This window comes from Protomyctophum bolini (genome assembly GCF_963924005.1).
Source record: "Protomyctophum bolini genome assembly, chromosome: 13".
Lineage (NCBI taxonomy): Eukaryota > Metazoa > Chordata > Actinopteri > Myctophiformes > Myctophidae > Protomyctophum > Protomyctophum bolini.
The window spans coordinates 37,374,622-37,390,050 of record NC_137874.1 but is presented as its reverse complement, the minus strand read 5'-3'; the positions used below and the strand labels follow the sequence as shown (position 1 = coordinate 37,390,050).

The 15,429-nt window shown below is 41.2% G+C and overlaps 2 protein-coding genes across 2 annotated transcripts in view; both read left to right on the top strand.

Annotated features, from left to right (window-relative positions):
- The first annotated feature begins 331 nt into the window (after window positions 1-331).
- taf9 (TAF9 RNA polymerase II, TATA box binding protein (TBP)-associated factor) lies at window positions 332-5,186 on the top strand. Its single transcript, XM_080780379.1, has 7 exons — window positions 332-451; window positions 997-1,078; window positions 1,438-1,574; window positions 2,683-2,817; window positions 3,195-3,276; window positions 3,953-4,063; window positions 4,311-5,186. Exons 1-7 carry the CDS (start codon window positions 413-415, stop codon window positions 4,451-4,453), a joined length of 729 nt encoding a protein of 242 aa, XP_080636505.1. The 5' UTR covers window positions 332-412; the 3' UTR covers window positions 4,454-5,186.
- A 2,465-nt stretch (window positions 5,187-7,651) lies between these two features.
- Window positions 7,652-15,429, top strand: part of siah2l (seven in absentia homolog 2-like) — a 29,877-nt gene continuing 22,099 nt past the window's right edge. The window contains exon 1 of the mRNA XM_080780263.1: window positions 7,652-8,178. Coding sequence (XP_080636389.1) covers window positions 7,744-8,178 — 435 coding nt within the window. The 5' untranslated portion in view covers window positions 7,652-7,743. The remainder of the gene's footprint in view (window positions 8,179-15,429) is intronic.

Here is a 15,429-nt window from a genome sequence, read left to right as displayed (position 1 = left end):
TGGTCAGCTCTTTGGTGTTTAAACTTAGCATTCCTACTTTCTCTAGTGTTAACTCTAAACAATACTCTCTCTCTCTCTCAATTCAATACAATTTAAATGGATCAATGGATTCACATGTCTTAATGACTGTTGGCAGGGCGTTACATGATTAAAGAATATTCCACATTTTTTCAAACTTTCTTCAAGATTTTTTTTAAATAGTAGATCTACTATTTTCAAATGACCCCTCGAATTAATGACCCCGTTGAAGTGGCTGCTCGCTTCTTTTGGGCTTGTTTTCATCATAGACCTGGTTTCTTGTTTCTCTCACACAATCTGGCAACACTGCAGCGCTGAGCTGAAGTTGAAGCGCAGAAGCAACTCAAGCAACCAGTACAGCAGCAGCACTAGCTCCGACGACGAAGTATTGAAAATGGCTGCTACTCCGAAAACCGTTCCTAAAGATGCACAGGTATTCATAAATAAACAACTAAAGCGCTGAGCTGCAATGAAGAGTAATCCTGCATTCATTACATTGTTTAATAATGCTGCCGTTATTGCCAAGTAACTCGTCCAACGTTCGTTTTGTGTGTTTGTTATTGTGGTCGCCGCAAACATGCTAGGCTAGTTCTAGCGCACCGTCTAGTAGTCCAGTCCATAGAACAGGCTGAGAGAGAGTACACGCTCCGAGAGGCGCTACAGTCCGAGCGGCAGGGAGAGGTACCATAATATGGGGCTAGTTTAGCTAGCTCTTAAACTCAAGATTACCATTATTATGGTTATTATAATTCCAAACGGGATATTCGTGTCTTTTGTTTTGTTTGTCAGCGTTTATTTGTTCAAAAGGTTTCAGGGCTGAAAGTTGAGATGGCTTTAGCCGCGTTCTGTGTGGCGCGTGAACTTGTCAATGTGTGGTGAACATTGTTATGTTCTGTTGAACAGTTATTCTGCGGAGATTGAAAAAGGAAAGTAATTGTTTTACACTGATGTCGTGATGGATGTTTTCTTTTTGCTCAGGTCATGATGCAAATCCTAAAGGACATGGGGATCACGGATTATGAGCCTAGAGTGATAAATCAGATGTTGGAATTCACCTACAGTAAGTTTCTAGTAGTCTGTTGAAGGGGGTCCAGTAACAGAAGTCTCACCAGCTCTTTAGTTAACGGATAATACTTTTTCAGATCGGGATACCGATTTTATCCAATCAAGAGATGAAAGAAGAACTACACTTTGCCTTGTCAAACCTGCATTTGGTCTCAATGAAAATCCCTCTGACCAGGCCGGTTTATAAATTAGTCTGTATTTCTATTGTATGATCTATTTCAATACCCCCTTTTTAAAAAGTAATTCATAATATAAAATGTTTTAGTTTTTTTTAAAAGTTATGTCGTGATGTGCTCTTATCCTGTTTAAAGTATCAAAGTTAACAGTATCTCCTGCTTCTTTTCGCTTCTTTAGGATATGTGACAACTATTATTGAAGATGCCAAGATGTATGCAACACATGCTAAAAAGTCCAGTGTGGATGCTGATGACATCCGGTTGGCCATTCAGTGTCGAATGGACCAATCATTCACCTCCCCGCCACCTCGAGATGTAAGTCTTCATGGTATTACTTGACATAACATGGACTCAAAATGTTATTTTACATGGATACAAAAATACAATGGCTGTCCGTCCCTATTCACAATGTGATAATGTTTTATTTTATTGTGTTTTTCTATCTAATACATTTAAAATGTATGGCATGTTTGTCATCGACCCTTATGGTGAATTCTATAATAGAATTCCTATTAAACACTGTAGTGTATGTGGACAAAATGTACCCTTAAGTGGAGTAATTTCTGTCACTGACCTGACCACTGTTATGGCGAAGTGGTAAATTTAATCTAAAGTGGTATTAAAAAAGAATATCTGAGGTGTCTAAATGGTCAAATGTCTTGTTCGGTTGTCTCTCTATCTTCCATACCGGCTGTGTTCTCATTATTTTATTTTTGTCTTGTATGACAGACTGCTGTAAGTGCCATGACCACTACATTTTCCTCACAGGATCAAAATGTGTGAACCCTTTTATAGACGTCTTGAAATTGCTTATGGCCCCCACAGACTTAGGTAGGACACCTGGATTTACCCAAGGAATAAGTATGACACCTGAATTTATATATTATCTATCGAAGCAGACAGACAGACTTTCTGTCTGTGAGCACAGCTGTCCTGTGCTCTCATTGGCTGTGATATGGACCTTCTCTGGGTGCCATCACAACTTCGTTCATACTGTATGATCAGTTGGCGAGAGAGTCGGATGTCAAACCTGCTAGATATTCAGAAATGCTCCTGGAAGGCATCTGGCGAGCACTTTATCGCCACTGGATCTTCTCGCAGAGCCTCAACATATCTATTGATCTTGTCGTGTCAATTTTGGTTTAGCGATGAATCAGTAAAGGGCCATACTACAATGAAAATAGTTAATGTAACTCACTCACTCAGAGTATAAAACACTTGAGTTAAATCAACACTGAGGATCTTTAGTGTGTGTGTGACTGTGTGTGTGCGTGCCCTTGCAGTCCTGGAATCAAATCCTGCCAGAACCCTTCTATGCTTTATCTTCCAGGGCCTGTATCAGCATTTTACTGTCCTTTGAAAATAATGAACGACTGCATAAAAATCATACCAAGGCAATACTAACTGACTTTTGTCTCTGCAGTTCCTTCTGGAAGTCGCCCGGCAGAAGAACCAGACCCCCCTGCCATTGATAAAGCCTTACACCGGCCCTCGGCTGCCTCCAGACCGTTACTGTCTGACTGCTCCTAACTACAGGCTCAAATCCATTCAGAAAAAGGTATTGTCAGCATTAACAATGAGTAAAACATTTTTATTTATTTTTTGCATGATTTTTATTTTATTTATTTGGATAGTAGACTTGACAGGAAGTTGAAGGCAGAGACTTGGATTGCAACACAGCTCTCCAGCCTGAATCAAACCAGTGACGTGATTATGTGGTTCATGTACTACCGGCAGAATAGTTTAATAAATGAATCTCTTCTCAAGCTAATAAATAACACTTAATGTTAATTGTAGAACATTACATATACTGTATGTAATATGTTTGTGCTTTCCATTGAAGAATTTTTCAATTTATGTGTTTATTTGAATTTTGAACATTTCAGTCGAAGTTCTCTGCTGAACATTGTGCTGATAGTCATTTTGTGGTTGCAGGTGTCTTCCTCGGCAGGCAGGATAACAGTACCACGACTCAGTGTGGGAGCAGTCTCCAGTAGACCCGGCACACCTACCCTTGGTGAGTTATCGCAGCACACTTCAGAACACATCAGAACTACTTGAGTCACATTGTGCAATACATGTACAGTGATTTGTCCTGATGATGCAGAAGCACCCTTCTTCACTGTACATACTGAAACTCATGGTTGCAGGCTTTTGTGTTTATTAGTGGTGTTAATGAAAAGTTGACTAGTCAAATAGCTCCTTTAGTAATCATACCCCATCTGTGTCTAGGGCCAGTGAGCAGTGACCATAAAGTTTCCGGCAAAGAGTTGCGTACGTTGTTGTACACAACTGGTCTGGCGTGCATGAAGTCACATTTGACCTAATCTGGAATGTTCCATAAAATTAGTTTGACACCTCTGGTCTCTAGTTCACTTCATTATCCATATCCTGGTATTGACCTGACATTAATGCATCACTGATTGTTTGGTCCAGTTCCAATGTACTAACCTGGGATCCAGACTGCTTGCTACATTTTTAATAAGGACTTGCGGAAAGGGTTCATAAAGGGCTCTGTCAGAGCCCTCACTGACTTAATGATTTAAAATGGAACAGCCCTCATAGACTTGACATCAACAAGCGTTTCAGTCAGTGGGACAGTTAGGGGGACATTGAAACTAGGCCTTTACTTTGCTGATGTATTGACTGCCCTGCCCTCCTGTTTTTTTTCTCGTATTTTTTCTCGTTTTCAGGCACCCCTTCTATGCAGTCCGTCACAACCAAAGTTGGGACTCCTGTCAACCTGGCGAACCAGCGTTTTACTGTTCAGATCCCTACCTCACAGACAACAGTTAACAAAACTTGTAAGATGTCATCTGATCAAATTACATTTAAGACGGCCTTTTCAGCCAAATGTTTGCACTAATGTACAGTTGTACACTGAAATGTTGCAAAAAATGAAAGATACAAAGTCTCTTGTTATAATGCAAGTAAAATAGCAATTACAAAGGAGTGAAATATAAAGTACAGACACACAGAATAAACTCTAAAGGCATATTTGATATTCATTACATTGATTGATTAAAATATGAATATTCTTTTTTTCCACAGCCAATCCCTCCACTCCCACAGTACAGAATGTCCTCATTGGCTCCAAGAATATCCTCATCACCGCTAACATGGTGTCACAGAACTCTGCCAGCGAATCACTGAAGAGGAAGCATGAAGACGAAGATGACTATGATGCTTTATGACATCATAATTGTGATAAGGTGTCCTTTTTAAAAGGAAACAATGTAAAAGTGTAACACTTTGCTTGAAGTGCATTGACACATCATAAGCACATTACATGTGCTTCATTTTGTGTAAACTATTTTTGCATTATTATAAACTGGAAATTTGGTTTGTGTTAATATGCATTCTTATATGCCTGTGGTGTAGCTATTATTACATACATAGACATAAAAAAAAAAATAGCCAGAGAGCTTGCAACTTTAGTCAGTCAAATTCACACAGTTGCACATATTTGGCCCTACATTGAACCACTACCTCACAATCTTCTACTGGCAGTTCCACTGGATAAGTTGAAGGCCAAGTGCTTTCTCAAACATTTAGGTTTAATATATGTTTATTATAAGCATGTGTACCATCTAAAATTAGAATAGCACCAGGAAATTTGTAATTAAGTATTAATTGAGAGCTTTACACTTGCCCTGAGGAAGTATTCAACTTTGAGGTGTTATTGATGCATATTAGCTAGCTTCACTTTGTAATGAAAATGTTTTTATTAACAATGTGTTTATAAACGTTTCACAATGCATGTAATGTGCTTATGTTATGACTTAAGTAAAGTGTTATACTAATAAGTGTACTGTATATATAATGAAAATATTGCTCTGCTAATTTCCATTATCTTTTTGTTAAACTCTAATCTGTAGTGTCCTGTCTGTTTGCTACTAATTTTTTGAAAATAAAATGTAAAAGTTTCTTTTACACTATTTTCTTTGTCAGAATCTGTAAATATCAAACCTCATAAATTACAGGAATCTGAGGCAAAGGGACTTGGGAAATTAAGCCACATCCTATTAACTTCGTATACTCCGTAAACTTAACAGTGGTTAGCTCTTGGTCCACTTTTTTTTGTCATATTGCAATATTTAGTGAGTGTAGATCTGCTATTTTCAGTGATTATACCCCCCAGAATAGCGATGCTATAGTGTAAAGTGGTCAATATTAAAATAATATATATATATTGACAGTATACACCAGTGTATACAACACAGCACCAAAGTTGTCTGAATTTTGCGTAGCCCATGACAAGATCCATAATACTAAATATTCATCTTCAGTTGTAAATTCTTCATATTACCTTTTGTAATTTTCGGTTTTTAAAGCTTGATTATTCGATTCATGGCCTGATTTCCATCCATCCAGCCATTTGTCTATCTTTATTTGCTTATCAGGAGTCAGGTTGATGGGATGAGAGTTCCAGACTTCCCATTCCTGGGCCACATCAGCCACTTCATACTGGGGGATCCTGAGGCCAGTGTGCGTGCATGGAGATATAATCCCTTTATCTGGACCGTGGTCTGCTCAACGGCCCCCTCCCATGCCTAGAAGAGGACCTCCCTAGCCCTAGGGAACGCCTAGGAAGCATCCGGAATAGTAGATGCCTGAACCACTTTAACTATAGCTCGAATCATCCCTTCAATCCCTGGCTTGTACCACTGATTCAACAATCACAACCTGACAAGAAGCCATGCTTGGATTCCACATAAATGAGTGGCAGCTGGCTCCATGGCCGGATCTCAAGTCTTTCGACTATCCAGTGCATGGCTGCGCGTGAATGTGCACACAATCTACACAACATAACTGTAGTAGATAACAGCTCTTAAATGATTTAAAGACACTGATAATTTGAAATGTAATTATAATACTTTATACATTTATTTATTTATCAAAAACTCAGGACAGGCTCTGGAACACGGGAACAGTGTCCATTGCTGCCCAACAATCGATCCAATTGTATATAGATGGTCTCCCTGACCTTTGGGACCCTGGGCCAGACAGACCCGTTCTAGGTCTGTCACTGTGGCTCTATACTCTATACTCTCACAGGGGACTTTATACCTAAGTTTTCACCCTATCCCTAAAGGCCAGTGCAGTCACAAAACACGTTGTTATTCCTTTCTGGGAGAAACCTCTGTGTCTAATTAGTTGTTGCTATAGCCTACATGTAGCAACATACATTTTTTTATTTTTGAATTTTTGAAAAATAATTTGAAGATGTTCAGAAAACTGTAGGTTAGGTTTAAAAAGGCGTTTTTAGAATTGGCCTCAGGTCAGGACCTCCTTGCAAGTTGCAACAAAACTGTTTTAAGGCCAGTCCACACCAATGCAACTGCAAGTAGTTGCATTGAGTTGTGTGAACTGGCATTGAATTTCAGCCACATGTATCCACGAACTTGGCTGTGAACCGATCCGGAGAGAGCTGGAGATCACAGAAATGTTGCGAAAATGTTATTTGAGGTCTTGTCTCGGTCCTTGAAAACAACAGATCCTGAAGAGACAGAATGAGAGACCCAACCATTAGTTGGGTCTTTTGTGGACACTTGCCACTTGGTATCTGGGCTGAGATGAAACCACAAACATTGTCAGTGTGTGACACCTTTTTCTCTTGGCGTGGCCAAGGTGTCGATATACTTAATCAGTCACCTGGTGGTATCTATTTCTCTATTATTCTCTCAGTGCCTCTTACTCTCCACTCATTATATTCATAGATCATACAATCTGTGAAACACACAGGATTCATATATTATGTGTTAATTAACCAGGAATTTCCCTGATAAAACCTGGCCAAGATAGAACACAGATATAACACAATTCAATTACAGTTAAACAGATAAACAGATAAAATGTTACAGAAAGTTACAGAGTAGACACAATACTTTATATTGTATGAGTTCAAGGGATAATTAGTTACTTTAGAAGGTCATCATTTATTTGTCAAATTACTTTACTTCTATTACTATTTTGCAAGAACACGTGACATTTAACCCTTAGATGCTATAGGCCAGGGGTTAATTTGACCATTCATCATGACCGTGAATCTCAATCACAGTAAATTTAGTTAAAATTATAACAGATTATAACATGCTACTGTATATAAAATATTGGTCAGGAAGATTTTCAGGGTTTTTTCAAAATATATTTCTAAAGAGGTCATGGGCCTCTACAAATCCCATTTTGTTCTCAGTTGTGATAATTGTCTTCCTGTGATGGAGTAAAAACAAAGATAATCAGATTCACACTACATGATTATATAATAATGCTTATGCACGGCTCCTGTGTTGATTGGCTAACAGCGTGTCAGTCGTCGGCGCGTCGTCCAATCAGCGCCTTACGCAAGCATCCAAACAGGGCCGTCGCCATGTTGTGTCCCCGGGGGCTGGGGAAGGCTACGGAGTGCGATTGTAAATGCCACCGCCGGAGTGCGTACACACGGCAGTTCAGAGGCGTCGGTAAGGGGTTCGAGGCGATCGCGATGAGCCGTCCATCCTCAGCCGGAGGTGGAGGCGGAGGAGGACTCGGGGCCGGTAAAGCGGGTGGAGGAAAGCACGGAGGAGCGTCGGGGGGCGCAGCTGCAGCCGCGGCCGCGGCGGCCGCAGTGGCAGCAGCCGCCGGGGTGGGATCCGTGGCCGGGTCGGCGGGGTCCGCTGCCCCGTCCTCTGGCGTCGTGTCTCTGCCCGGCTCGGCCAACCTTCCCACTCAGTCGTCGGAGCTCACCGCGCTGTTTGAGTGCCCGGTGTGCTTCGACTACGTGCTGCCGCCCATCCTGCAGTGCCAGGCCGGTCATCTGGTCTGCAACCAGTGTCGCCAGAAGCTCAGCTGCTGTCCGACCTGCCGAGGCCCGCTCACCCCGAGCATCAGGAACCTGGCCATGGAGAAAGTTGCCTCGACTCTTCCGTTTCCCTGCAAGGTAAAAGAGGAGCAATTGGCTTTACGTTTACTCCATGTCTCTATATAGCTACAAAAGTTGACCATGGCACGAGAAGTGCTAACTGACGGCTGTGTTTTAGTGCACTTTTCTGTTTTTTAAAGAACTTCCTCATTGAAAGCTAATGCTAATTGGGCTAACTAGCGCTGACAGGTGGGTGTGTGGATATGTGTGTGTGCGCTGTGTGGCGTGACGTCCCTTCAGGGATCAAAACAAACGCATGATCTGGGCGACAAGGTTTGTCAACGTGTCTTTTCTTTTACTTTGCTCCCACTTTAACACGTCTTTATCTTTATAGAAAAAAGGCTGTCAGTTTGTCAACACCCTGGTGTGTTTATGTTGTGTAGTAGTGTATTATTACCGGTCAGTGCCATCCATTGTGTCAAATACACATCAATTGCTGATCTAAGAGTAGTAATAATATATATTAATGAAGAATATCATCTTATCCCTGATCGTTTGGTTGCAGCAAACGAGTTTAATAATATTTACTGAATAACACAATTTTGGACACATTTCCAACGTGAAGACTGAATAGATTACTGTTATTGTACTTGGTCAACTCACTATTCTTTTTGTAGTCATTTTTACAAATCTATTTACACATTTTCAGGTTTTTCAGACATGTAAACAGCACGTGGTACTGTCAGACATTAAGGCTAAAGGTGGTGTTCAAATATGCAAACACATGAGCCTAGACTAGAGCAAATAGTAGACATGTTGCTAGAGCTCGGTTGCTAAGCAGTCAGATGTGCTTAAAGGATCATGTTCCCTGGAGGTTTATTTCATATACATATCTAGTATAAATAGTATACATTGGAGGCCAAATTGAGGCTATAGGTATGGTTGTCATGATGTCTGCTCAAGTTCAACTATGGTTCAACTATGGTGTTATTACGCTGTTTATTAACATTGTTGAATCACAGTATTATGTGTCTTATAACAAGTATGTGTCTTAGTTCTCTGGGTTTGTGTCTGTATGACACAACTCTGTTGAACTAGGAAGACCCAAGCACTGTGAGTCCTTCATGCTGATTGCTGACAAATAGTTGATTGTGCTGCCACAACACTGTACTGTATATGCACATGCAGTACAGTAATCACAACACATGGATATGCTACTGGGTGTAGCTATCTATGTTTGAGTACTTGTTTTTAGGTGTATGGCATGAGTTTTTGTGCGCACTTCATTCGATTAATCTCTTGTAAGTCTCTGGATAAGAGTGTCTGCTATTAAAATCCATTGCCTAAATTGTAATGTACTCGGTTTCAGTGTCTCGGTCTGTTTGCAAAGATTTTTTGTTTGTGCTACAGCAGTCATTCAGACCAGACAACAAAAGCCCACATCATTCTCTAGTCAACTAATAGCAAAATGTACATTACCGCTGTGTTAATTGCACTTGACCCACAGAATTTATACAACAGTCCATCTAACCTACTTGGCATTTCATGTGGACACTCCCCCCAAGCCATTACTTATTTGTAACAGAGGGGAAATGTTCGGTACCTAGGTTAGATTCAGTTCCCACAACTCAAGTATCCGTATCACTTAGTAGAGACAGTGGCCGCAGTGGCGTGATCTCCTGTAACCATGATGTGGTTGTGAAGTACTGCTCACTGCTGAAAAAGCATGCATTATCAGCAAACTATCTGTGGATACATGCAGGTGAATAAAATGAATTTCTCTTATTATTCATTTCTTAATTCTTACATCTGTACTTTATCCGGAAAGAACTTGTGTTTTATTCCTGAGTGTTGGCTGTTAGGCGACAGCACTACTGACTGCGCCCCCTCATAGGTTTTGACATATAATCATTTTGGAAATATTGTATTTTCCCCCCTGGCACAAGATTGGTATCAGTATTGCACGATCGTGAGGGAATACAAATCTGTGATTGGAATCGATCCCAAAAAGACCCTGTTCTGAGCACCCCTTATTAGTTGCTACCCTCAGCTGTGTCTACTTTTCCTTCTGTATCTGCGCTGTCTTGTAACATCTGGCAACTGAATTTCAATGAAGATCTATCCATTTCTAACCACTTTCAACCTGACGTGTCTATTTTGGCCATGCACAGTGTCGGTATGTATACATTTTGAAACATTTTCAAAAGTATAGCAGATAAAAGATCACAGCTTGCACATGATCTTGTACTGTAGAACCCTTTTCCCCTATTTTGTTGAATAGTGCTTAAGTGGCTAAATGAAATGCAGTTCAGTTTGTGTTAATTTTAGTAAAATCTTTTATTTATTTATTATTGGTTAGAACATTTTGCCTGTTTTGAGAAAATATTAGCGTGGCATGGCCAGACTAATATCACTGCGTAGATGGATATTAGTCTGGAAGATTTATTTCCAAGGGGCAGTTACTTCACAGCAAAAGAGTCTCACTTTGAATAGTAGGCTCTGATTGGTCAAACACATCTCTGGGCTAAGCAAAATGTAATTCAAACTGAGGAGTGCCAGACCCAATCTACCCAGGGCATTTATTTTTCCTGTTTTCCAGGCTAAGAGAATATGAGGGTGAAAACATCGGTGGTCTAGGTCTAGGACAAAATCCAGGTTGGCTACTTATGGGTCTAGTCATGTGTCATGATGACACTGGTGGATTTTTCAGATGCAGTGGCTAGAGCATTCCCATTAGAATACCTTTTGTGGGCACTTCAGCAGCCTGGTATCTGTCTGGGCTGAGATGAGAAACTCACAACATTCATTCATCATTAATGAATGGTCAGCTGATGTCGCACCTTTTTCTCTGGGCTTGGCCCAGGTGTTGTTGATACCGGGTGCTACACTATATCTCTCTCTACCTATTACACTCTCTGTGCCCCACTCTCGCTCTCCACACCCACTCACACACACACACACACACACACCACACAAAGAAACACCACAGGATGAATGTGTCATCATACAGAGCTGTGGAGAGGCATCCCTGCCGCTCCACATAGTTTAGTGAGTGATGCCCTCCTCTGAAGGCGGCTCGCTGACAGCCTTTTGCTCTGTAATGGGACTCTGATTGCATTTCAGGAGCATTAAAGTTGTATCCAGGCTCTGTGGTGTTGGAGCGCAGTGTAAGATGATCCCTGATCCTTGATCTGTCCTCTACTCTTAACTCTGTGCAGTGTGCACAGCTAGAGACTACACAGTCAAATGTGGTATGTGATAAATGGGAATTAGGGATGCAAAAGTATTGCAATTCTTTTCTTAGTTTATTCTGTTGATTTACCTTTTCGTCTAATCAAATAATTGAGAAGTGCTTTGTACAAATGGCAGATCTACAAGCTCACAATGCGTTGCACCGTGATGTGAGCTTGTAAATCTGCTTATTTAAATGGATTATTATTTTATTTTAAATTAAATGTATTGCACCCCTAATGTGCAAAACAAGAAAGACAAATAAAGACATAGAAAGACAGAGGTTGTTGTAATGGAAGAAGAGGGAGTGGGTTTAATGGGCCGTTCTTGACATGACTGTTAACTGTCTCACTGCCAGAAAAGAACAAACTTATGTTGTTTCCAGTGAGTGGCATTTCGTACAAGGAAGTGTAACTGCATAGGATAAAGGAAAGTATGGAGAGAAGGGGAGGGAGAGAGAACTGTTAAGACTCTTAAGAGAGGGGGAATAAAAGAAGATGGCTGGATGAGAGAGAGAGGGAGAGAGAGTTTTATCCAGATTCTGCCCTGTCACACCCTGATGAAAGCTGATCCAAGACCAGTCCAAAAACATGAAGTGATGAGAGGGACAGAGGGCTAGGAAGAATGATGGTCCAAGAGCCAGGCCAAGATAATTCACAATGCAAACATGATGATGGGGTCTCCAAAAATGAGGAGCTTCCATTGTAAACAATTCAAAACATACGCTGAGCTCAGGAAAAAACATCTTGCTAATGCAACACCATGTGGTCTCCAACCAGGGCCTCTGGCCAGTCGATTGCAATAATCAGATTATTCTTGGTATATGTTTAGGCAGTCAGACTTGAGCTCCAAGCTAAGAGTTGACTTGTTTATTTTGGCAAGAGCTCCTCCTCCAACTAATTCTCCTCCTTTTTGTATTTCCTAAATGATCTGTCACAGTGCTGTTTTGGTAAAAGTAACATCAGATTGCATGCAGCCGTTGTAAACCCACAAACCCACAGGTTTAGTCTCAGCGATAATCTCCCTCCCTTTAGCAACTGGTACAGTTTGTCAAAGTGAACTGCTGATTTTAGGTTCTTTGGCTATGGTGCAATCCTAGAGTCTTCTTTTGGGAATGACAGGTCAATCTTTGTGCATTATATCTGCTAAATATTACAGTTACAATTACAAACATATATATATATACTGTGATAATTTTCAGTGTTTGCTAAATTTCTTCCCTCTGTCTGCACTGAAACCTTTCAGAACATTAATTTGAAGAGTGGAATGCTAATATTCAGAATTTGCATTGAATTGAGTTGACACAATTTATAGTCTCTGCACAGTTTAGGAAAACCTTAGTTAGGAAGTTGCTCAAGTAAAGTGAGTCTTTGTTCTGTTGCGAATTGCAACTTAACTACACATTTAATATTGATATATTGGTGGCATAATGTCCTTTGGCAAGTTACAATGTAACCTGCTACGTTCACTTGGGTAACTATGAACCAGGTCAACTCCATGATAAACGCAGTAGGCCTGTTAATGGCTCGCTTTAGGCCAGCATTATTTCGAACAGTGCTTGCCATATACTGTGATGGCCAGAAGGGGTCATTCATCACATTTACATAATTCAATAATTTGCTTTTAACAAGAGTTGGGCTCCATGGGCACTGACTGGGGTGTTATTGGGGGGATATCCAACAAGTATGTGACATTGAGAAAAATGATGAAACATGATTTTCACAGTTGTTAGGCTGTGACACCACATTCCCTCCTCTCATTCATTAATTCTCTCTCTCTCTCTCTCTCTCTCTCTCTCTCTCTCTCTCTCTCTCTCTCGTGATAAACTCCCTCTCCCTCACTTTGATCATTAATATTGTGAAGATGTAGCCCAGACTAATGAGAAATTAAGCAACATTTCATGCTCCAGCTGAGCTTGGAGATGAACCCCACGCATGCACGTTCTGGAGTGAACACAAAAGCAACCCTTTTTCCCACCAATATATGGTATAATGACAGACCAGAGGTGGAGCTAAAAGACAGGCAGAGTCAGGAGGATATGACCTCTGTCGCTATGGTTGATTTCACAGAGGAGATGATGGCAGTGCACATGCCCTTGGTAGTTGTATGATGAAGTAGTGGTGTCTGCATGTACAGTGTGTATATGCATGCGCGCGCGCACGCACGCACACACACAGAGAGAGACTAGGGGAGAAGGCACTGTTGTTTATCGAGGAACACAATGAGCTCTTGGGGAATTGTGGGTAATTAATTTAGACTGAACGAAACCCCACTGAGTTAATTCCACTCCAGAGAGGGTTACGTTCTTTTTACTGCAGACCCTGCGCAACCTTGATAAAACTCTTTGGCTGTCTCTGAGGTTAAAATGGCGCGCACTAAACCACACAACATGAGGAAGTGCCCTCGAGCAAGGCACTGGACACCAAATATCTCTAGGCACTGCACGTGACCTGACTTCTCTAAAGAAAATGTGTTTACGGTTGGGGTGTGAGTAAGGGACATTTTGAAAATGTAAATTCTGAAACCCGAGTGTTACCGTTTTTTGGTTTGAATCCCCAATGCACTGGTTATGAAAATGATCTAAGGTGAATGAATGAAGAAATATTTATGTCTGAGGTGGCGCTATGCTATAGTGTGTTTTATTCATGTTTATAGATGAAGAAGGCCTTATAGGAAGGAATTGTTAGAACTCCCCACATGCAGTCTGTTCAACAGTGATTCTCTTTGTATCGCCATTCTCCATGCATTCCTCCATCCTGTCCTATCTAACATTTTCAAACTCGGTCAACCTGAAAATCTCCTCATCTACATTCAGATGCAGACTCTCCTCCTACCTGCAGGTGTGTGTTTGTGTCTGTGCACACTGACGTTGGCAGACTGCCAATCCCATCCCTTACCCATTCCTCGTGTGTGTGTGTGTGTGTGTGTGTGTGTGTGTGTGTGTGTGTGTGTGTGTGTGTGTGTGTGTGTGTGTGTGTGTGTGTGTGTGTGTGTGTGTGTGTGTGTGTGTGTGTGTGTGTGTGTGTGTGTGTGTGTGTGTGTGTGTGTGTGTGTGTGTGTGTGTGTGTGTTTGTGTGTGTGTGTGTGTGTGGGGGTTTGTGTGTGTGTGGGGGTTTGTGACAGGGTGGGATGTTCCTGTTATTGACATTCTTCAGTCTAGCTGTGTGTGCGTGTGCGTGCACGCGCACCCAGTAGCAGTCACAGTGGAGGCTATGTTGAACCTGTCATGATATGCAGTACAGTACAATGTAATGATTTTGCCAGCACTGCACCTCACATTCCATTTGGTAGCGTTCTGAATCAATCAGTATTGCAGGACAGGACAATACCAATGATGTATTGGATGAACAGCCAGAAACACTTGAGTTTAGACATTGGTGTTAAGTCAAGTGGTTAAACTAAGGGATATTTCATATAACATGTTTTTTTAGCTGCTTGATTCAGGTGTTGTTTGTGTCATCTATCCTTTCTCCATCCATCCTTTGTTTTGTAATGGACAGACACTAGAACTGACTAGTGTCTGTTCTGTTGAGCAGGATAAGGAAAGCAGAACGGCATCACCCTTCCTTCTCTCTCTCTCTCTCTCTGTCTGTGTGTGTGTGTGTGTGTGTGTGTGTGTCATTAATCTGAGGAGTAGGACCCCGTTGCTGCTGGTCACCCCTGAGTGCCCAGTAAATTCCCCATCCGTCAGCACTTAATTGAATTGCAGCATTTTTAAAAGGACAGCCAATCGCACCCGTCTCTCGCCTGTTTCTAGGGATGCACGGAAATGAAAAGGATTGGCCGAAACTAGGGATTTCCGTTCCGATCCGTTTCCGATCCCGATACCACCATTTCTGTGTTAGCCGTAACCAAAAATAAGGAAAAGTCAGAATACTGAACGCTTTTTTTGTGCATAAAATAGCCATGTCATTTGTGTAAGATCTTTCTCTTTTCTCTGCATAGCTTCAGAAGTGCATTTATTTTGTTATTTCGTCATAAGCTGCAGCTGCAGCACATGGACACTTTAAACTTTAAACTCAACCTGGAGTACGCTGCTCTGATTGGTTGGCAAAGTCGGTCCCAAGAAATCTTCCCATAGACCACAAAATAATGTAT